General features: G+C 46.1%; 1 protein-coding gene across 1 annotated transcript; it reads left to right on the top strand.

Annotated features, from left to right (window-relative positions):
• Positions 1-1,264: 1,264 nt before the first annotated feature.
• Positions 1,265-3,659, top strand: LOC148047192 (zinc-alpha-2-glycoprotein-like). Its single transcript, XM_087711336.1, has 3 exons — positions 1,265-1,615; positions 2,233-2,478; positions 2,816-3,659. Exons 1-3 carry the CDS (start codon positions 1,543-1,545, stop codon positions 3,181-3,183), a joined length of 687 nt encoding a protein of 228 aa, XP_087567462.1. The 5' UTR covers positions 1,265-1,542; the 3' UTR covers positions 3,184-3,659.
• Positions 3,660-7,527: the final 3,868 nt, after the last annotated feature.

Below are 7,527 nucleotides of genomic sequence, written 5' to 3' on the forward strand. Positions count from 1 at the left end.
CCCTTTGGAACGAGCTCCCCGTAGAGATTCGCACCCTCTCCACCGTCCAGGCCTTCCGCACAGCCCTTAAGAACTGGCTCGCCCGTCAGGCCTGGGGACAAGGATAGTTACCCCTCCCGAATGATGAATGTATGTTGTTTACTATTTTATTATATGTCTCTATCTTAACGTCTGTATTCCCCTTCCCCGATTTTATGTGAGCCGCCCTGAGTCCCCTCAGGGAAAAGGGCGGCCTACAAATACTAATAAAATCAACAAATCAAAATCAAAATGTCTGACAGGAAGAGATCTGGGCACTTACCAAAACCTACAGATGGACAGCAGGGGAAAACATCTCCAATGCCCCCTAAAATATATTTTTTTGAAAGATCAGAACCAATGAAACTAATTAAGCAAGGGATGGAGGCTGAGATCCATTGGCATTTCCATCAGAAAATCTTGCAGAGCAGAAGAAAGTTTAATTCTCACATCCAGCTGAACCAAAAGGTGGTTTTCTTCTTAATTTCCATCTGGACCAACTTTTACAAATTCAATGTAACTAAATCAGCACCCAAGCAGTACAATTATTTTGGTATGTGTCCCTTTCAAAAGTAAAGCTAAAGAGTTCAGTGTCCCCATCTTTTGAGGGTCCCAGAGATTCAGGAGAGGAGAGGGAGCAGTGGGAGAAGATCACCAAATGAAATCTTAATTATTTAAATGCTCTCTCTCTGCTCTTCACAACTTCTGCCCTCCTCTCTGTATCAGGAGCCTGAGCCCACCCACCCCCACCTACGCCCCAAACATGCTGGGGAGTTTGAGAGGCAGTTGTGGGAGCTCCTGCAAAATGCCTTCTCCCCAGAATTAGCTGCTACACCCGCTGCCCTCTGTCGTGGAGCCTCAGCTCCAATCTCGTGATTTCTCAAGATAGATTACTGCAGGGAACGCTCCCTTGGGCTCCCCTGGAAGACTAGGCTGGCTTCTGGGAAGGGAAAGTGGAGGGAGGGGCAGAGGGGCAGAAGTGGCGCTTTACGCAACCCTCTGGGATAGCGCGCGCACACACACATAAACACACACACACATGCAAGATGTGGTTAGCAAACTGTTACTGTTCTCAGAAGTGCTGAGCTCCGGCTTTTATTCGCCATTTTTATTACCTTCGCTGCTTTTATTACCGTGCGAAATAAACTTTTATTACAGCGCAGCTTCTTCCCATCGGATGGGGCAGGGTGAAGTGGGGGGGTGTCGATCGGAGAGCCTCAGAAGAAGAACCAGCGAGGAGGGCATCGCAGTGGCTGCGTTCACACAACCGGGGAAACCAGGACGTTTGAGCGCTACGTCTCCCTAGGATCCTTCCCTCCCTCCAGAAACCCTGGAAAACACCAAGGGAGCAGCGCCGTTTTCTCTCTTCTTCACGGACCCGGACGGGGCGGAGAATTTTAGCAGAATTGGATTTCTTTGCGGATCTGGACGGGGCCGAGCTGGAGCAACGGCTGAGCGCCTTGTCCTTGGGGAACGGCAGGTGTCTTCGGTTGGTGGCGCACGGGAGCGCCTGGTTGGAGGGCGATGCAGCTCTACCGGGCGCCCCTCTTGCTCTGGGGAGCTGTGCTGGGGTCCTTCCTGCCGGGCGGCCTTTGCGGTGAGTTTCTGGAAGGATTTGCGAGGGGCGGATGGGGAGGAAGAAAGAGAAAGGGAGGGGCGCATGTCCTGGATTGGGTCTTTCTCTCCCTCATCTCCCCCCTCAGTCCCAAAGTCCTTTCCCAGATGGAAAAACCTTCCTTCTCTCGCGCTTCAAGCAAGCCTGGTCTTAAATCTTTGGTGCCTGAGTTGTAATCAGCTCCCATTCGCATTTCTTGAAGTACAGGAGTAAAAGTGAAAAGAGAAGTTTTTGATTTCATCATAAGGTCTTACTTCCTGGCTTCCTTCTCCTGCCTGGCAATGGGCCAGCCAGCTCCATCGTGATCAGCAGACTTTGCCCTTGTTTGAAAAGGTTGCATTTCCTGGCAGGTTTTCAGGCCTTCAACTGGCTTGTTAACTTCTATGCAGATAGCGCCTACCTGAGTCTTCCCTTGTTGGGAAAGGGTCTGTGGGGAGGGTCGCCATGGAGGCCCAGAGGAACAGCAGGAGGAGCATCTTACCCAGATGTGGTGACTCACTTGTTGCAGGGCTGTTGTGTGACCATAAGATGTTGGAGGGGATGGAGCTGCAGGGCAGATCCTCCTCCTAAATCTTCTTTTCTCCCTCCTTCCTCTACAGGCCCTCCCTCACACTCCCTGAGCTACTTCTACCTGTATCTGCCAGAGCCCAAGCAGGGGCTTCATCAGTTCTTCATTAGGAGCTACTTGGATGACCAGCCCGTTGCTCGCTTTGACAACCTCACCAGGAAGATGGAGCCTCTGGTGCCCTGGATGGAGGAGGTGGAGAAGGAGAGGTTCCTGGCCCCTGAGTCGGTCTTCGGGGATAACCTGAAGGAGATATTAAAACAGGACCGCCATGCTGGAGGTGAGCAGAGGCAGTGCCACCTTTGGGCTCCGATGGTTGCAGTGGGCGTAGTGGTGATAATTTTTTCCCCAAAAATGAAAGTGACCCCCCCACACACACACACACACAAACATGCACTCGCCTGATATTTTTTTCTCACCTAGAAATTCTACAGGGCCTGACACCAGCCAAACAGGGTTAATTGAAGTAAAAGATGTTTCTCCTTGTGTGATAAAGGGGGAAAGGAGAAATTGGGTTTCTCTCTCCAGGTGGGAAGGGGTCTATGGTATAATACTGTCTAAGGAGAGGAATCCTGGACCCTTTTCATACACATCCATTCTCTCTGGGTCTCCTTCAGGGCTTCACACCTGGCAGGCAGTTTTGGGCTGTGAGAGGATAAACAATGGGAGCAAAAGAGGGTTTTTCTTCTATGGCTACGATGGGATGGACTTCATCAGTTTCGATATGGAGACCCTTACCTGGGTGGTAGCTCAGCCCCAGGCCCAGAAGTTCAAGGAGAAGTGGGAGAAGCATCCAGAATGGTCCCAGATCAATAAAATCTTCCTGAATGAGACCTGCATTGAGGGGCTGAACAGATACCTGTTCTACAAGAACAATACTCTGCAGAGGACAGGTGAGTGGCAAAGGGGGTCTCCATTGAGCATGTTTCTGTCACCTCCCCTCCTCTTATTATTTCTATCCTTATCATCCAAGACACCTTTTTAACTAGTGACAGAAAAGGATCAGGAAGTATCCCTCATTGTATTACAGGAGGAAAACATTATGTTACATTACATTATGTTGTCCCATGTGAGAACATTACCCCCAATTCCACGTGTCCCTTTCAAAAATCAATCCAAAGAGTTCCGATGCCCCATTTGAGGGGCTCCTGCAGGTTGAGGCAAGGAGAGGGAGCAGAAGAGGAGGATGGCAGGATGAGGTCTTTCCTGTTATTAAATCGTCTTGCCAGAAACACTCAAACTCCTGGGAACTTTATTTTTTTTTTACATTTTTTAATTTTTATTAAACAAACAACACACACAAAAATAATCATCTTACATTACATCTTGTAGAAAGTGCATAAATTGGTTATATTTAGCTTTCGTGCATCTCTTCCACAGTCATTACTTACATTCATACCAAATATTAAAGTTCTTAATGAGTCTTACTCTCAACATATCATAGTTCTCATTTGACTGAAATTGTTTTAGTGTCCTTTTGCCTAGAATAATCCATAGTTAAAAAACACAACCACCTAATGGCATTTCATTAATTATTACAGAGTCATCCAATAGCCTTAAACCTTTATAACATATTCTAAACAAAAATTAGTTGACAAAATTTCTAAGCCCTTCCCCCTCCCCCAAATCACCGTTTACAATTTGTGTCCACGTTCCTTTTGTTATGGTAGTACATTATATTTGTGTGTGTGTGTGTGTGTACGTACGTGTGTGTGTGTGTACATATATACAGACAGACAGACAGACAGACAGACATAATTAACTGTATCCCTTATCCTTATCATTCCATTGTTAGTTGTTATAATTAATATTGGTTAACAAAAAATCCTTTACTGTTATATCTATTTTCTTCTCATCAAACCAACCTTGTATGTATACCTTATTGCCCTTATCAATTATTTATTTAACATAACCATCTATAAGGTACTATATTACTACTTACTAATTATAAAACTTAGTTACATTTTTTGTTATCTACTTTCATATATCCAATAACATTACACCTTTATAACATATTCAAAGTAAGAATTAATTAATTAAATTTCTAAACCTTTTTTCCCAAATCATTGTTTGCAATTTATATCCAAATTCCTTATATTAAACCAGTACATATATATATTGTTAGCTATAACTCTTATCACTTTACTTTACTTTAATAAAATTTGTATGCCGCCCACTCCGGGTGGGACTCTGGGGGGCTCACAGCAAAAATAAAAGCATTTAAAATTTAAAAAATACAATTTTACAATTAGTACACCATCCATTCAATCAAGTGGGGCTGGATATTAATCAACAGCCCCAGGCCTGCTGGAACAGCCAGGTCTTGGTCGCTTTACAGAAGGCCGGAAGAGTGGTAAGGGTCCGGATCTCTGCGGGTAAATCGTTCCACAGGGCCGGTGCAGCAACAGAGAAGGCCCTCCTTCGGGGGGCTGCCAGCCAGCATTGTGCGGTCGACGGCACCCGGAGGAGGCCCAACCTGTGCGATCTTATTGGTCGTTGGGAGGTGAATGGCAGGAGGCGGTCTCACAGGTACACAGGTCCTATACCATGTAGGGCTTTAAAAGTAACAACTAGCACATTGAAGTGGGTCTGGAGACCAATGGGGAGCCAGTGCAGCTTGTGGAGGATCGGTGTAACATGGGTGTATCTAGGTACACCCATTATTGCTCGCGCGGCTGCATTCTGGACCAACTGTATCGTATTATTATTATTATTATTATTACACAATTGTATCACAGCGGCCAGTTGTTTCGCCGGATTTGGCATTGGTTACTAGTCGGGCCCCACCCAGGGGCCTAGGACGTCGTAACGTATTTTCGTAATATACGTGCAGATCCAAGCAGTGCAGCTTTTTGCAGTTGACTGATGGTGATTTTGTCAATTTTTAACTGTTTTAAATGTAATTCCAGTGCTTTTGGAATAGCACCCAGTGTGCCAATTACCACTGGAATTACCACTGCTGGTTTGTGCCATAGTCGTTGAATTTCGATTTTTAAGTCCTGGTATCTTGCGATTTTTTCATGTTCCTTCTCGGCGACCCTGCTATCACCTGGTATTGCGATGTCTATGATTGTGACCTTATTTTTCTCAACCAGTGTGATGTCTGGTGTATTATGTGCCAGTATTTTGTCTGTTTGTATACGGAAATCCCACAAGATCTTGACCATCTGATTTTCGGTGACTTTTTCAGGCTGATGTTCCCACCAGTTTGTTGCTGTTTTAATATTATAATTTTTGCACAAATTCCAATGGATCATTTGTGCTACTGAATTGTGCCGCAATTCTAGGTTCTCCAAGGCCAAAATTGCAAGCCTGGTGGCATGAGGGATTCTGTTGTGAGCAGAGAAGTGGAGGACTCTTCTCGTGAAATACCTCTGGACCTACTCGATTGCATTAATGTCCCATACACAGTGCGGATTCCAGGCAGATGAGCTGTATTCGAGAATTAGTCTGGCAAAGGTATTGTATGCTCTAGTTTGCGGTACAATGTTACCGGAGGAGAAGCTTCACAAAATTAGGTTAACAACTCTTAGAGCCTTTTTGGCAATGCTGTTACAGTGAGCTCTGGGGCGTAGATCGTTGGAGATGAGTACTCCTAAGTCCTTGACAGAATGAGGGTCATCTATGAGGTCGTATCCGCCCAAATTGTATTTGGTATTCTGATTTTTGTTACCGTTGTGTAAGACAGAGCAGTAGTTGGTTGAGCTTTGGAGTTGCCAATTGCGCAACCATTCTGACACATAGTCAAAGTCACTTTGTTGGACGGAAGTATTTTTGGGGGTGTTAAATAGTTTTACGTCATCAGCGAAGAGGATGCAGCTGATTATAATATGATCACAAAGGTCCTTTATGTAAAGCAGAAAGAGTGCTGCTATTTAAGAGACAAAACTCTGGGCTTCCACCATACCTGAGAATCAAGACCATCAGGGTTGTTGGGGTGGGGGATTAAATTTTCCCAAGGTAATAATGTGGGGAGCCTGGGGTTGGCTGCTTTGCAGTGGAAGATCCGGCTCAGCTCAGCCTCTCTGGCCAATCAACTCCAAGGGAGGAGAGAGAGACCGGGAAGTAACCAGAAACAGGAATTGGGGCACTCTGGGGAAATGGGGGACTACTGGCCAGGAATGACTAGAGGCGAGGGGGGAGAAAGGGCAGCTGGGACCTTCTAGGAAACAAGTCTCTTTGGCCAGGAGGAACTGGAAGTATAAGGAACCCTGGAGGCGAAGTGAGGAGGCCCCACCAGCAGCTCTTTATACATAGGAGGCACTGGTGGGAGTCAATTATTTTTACTACTGGTTCTGTGGGCGTGGCATGGCTTGGTGGGTGTGGCTTGGTGGGCATGGCTTGGTGGGCATGGCAGGGGAAGAATACTGCAAAATTCCCATTCCCTCCCAATCAGCTGGGACTTGGGAGGCAGAGAATAGATGGGGGCGGAGCCAGGCAGAGGTAGTATTTACCGGTTCTCTGAAATACTCAAAATTTCTGCTGCCGGTTCTGCAGAACTGGTCAGAACCTGCTGCATATCCCCACTGATAGGAGGGTTGCAATCCTTCCTTCCTCTTTGGCTGCTTCCTCTAATTCTTGTGGAGGTTGCAAGGGGGGGGAGAGCTGATGAGAATAGAGAAGAAACGGGGGCCGCCATGCAAATAAAGGTATTGACTTCCACCATTTTTTTCTCTTTGAAGCAAAAGGCATCCTATGGTTCTCCATTCCGGGCTCGGAGTGATCCAGAAATCCTGTCGTCTTGTTGCAGGCAAGAAGAAAATCTGCCTCTAGTGTGGAATGGGAGAGGGTGCTCTCCCAACAGTATATAGCTAATATAGGAATTAGGAGCTGTCTCCTTTAAGAAACTACCTCATGGGAAATGTAACTACCTTATGGGAAATGTAGTCCCATAATATGTGACCACATCTGTGTTCCCTGATTGGGCAGCGGGGTACTCTGCCCGGGAAAAGTGATTTATTAGGGGTGATTCTCTGAATAGCCTCGTTCTACCAGAAGCAGCTTTGCACCAGCAGCATGGGTTAGAGGAATCAATGTCTTTTTACACTACGTGATGGGACAGATCATGGAAAGTCAGAAGAATCTTAACACTGAACTGTAAGTTTTGCTATTAAGGATGCCTGATAATAAACGTGATCTGAAAGATATTCCTAAGCGTGGAGTTAACTGGCTGCCCGAGTGGACCTTATTGCCCGGGGCAGAACAGAGAGACCTCTCCTGCTTAAGACCCAAAGAAAGACTAACGGTAAGTCTAAACTAAGTAAAGCCCTTCAAATCATCCCAAGTAAACCAAAAATCCCAGCAGCCCCAGAAGTAAAAACAGGATTCA

The sequence above is a fragment of the Thamnophis sirtalis genome, unplaced genomic scaffold (assembly GCF_051295495.1).
Source record: "Thamnophis sirtalis isolate CommonGarterSnake01/CBP01778 unplaced genomic scaffold, rThaSir2_p1.2 scaffold_3, whole genome shotgun sequence".
NCBI lineage: Eukaryota > Metazoa > Chordata > Lepidosauria > Squamata > Natricidae > Thamnophis > Thamnophis sirtalis.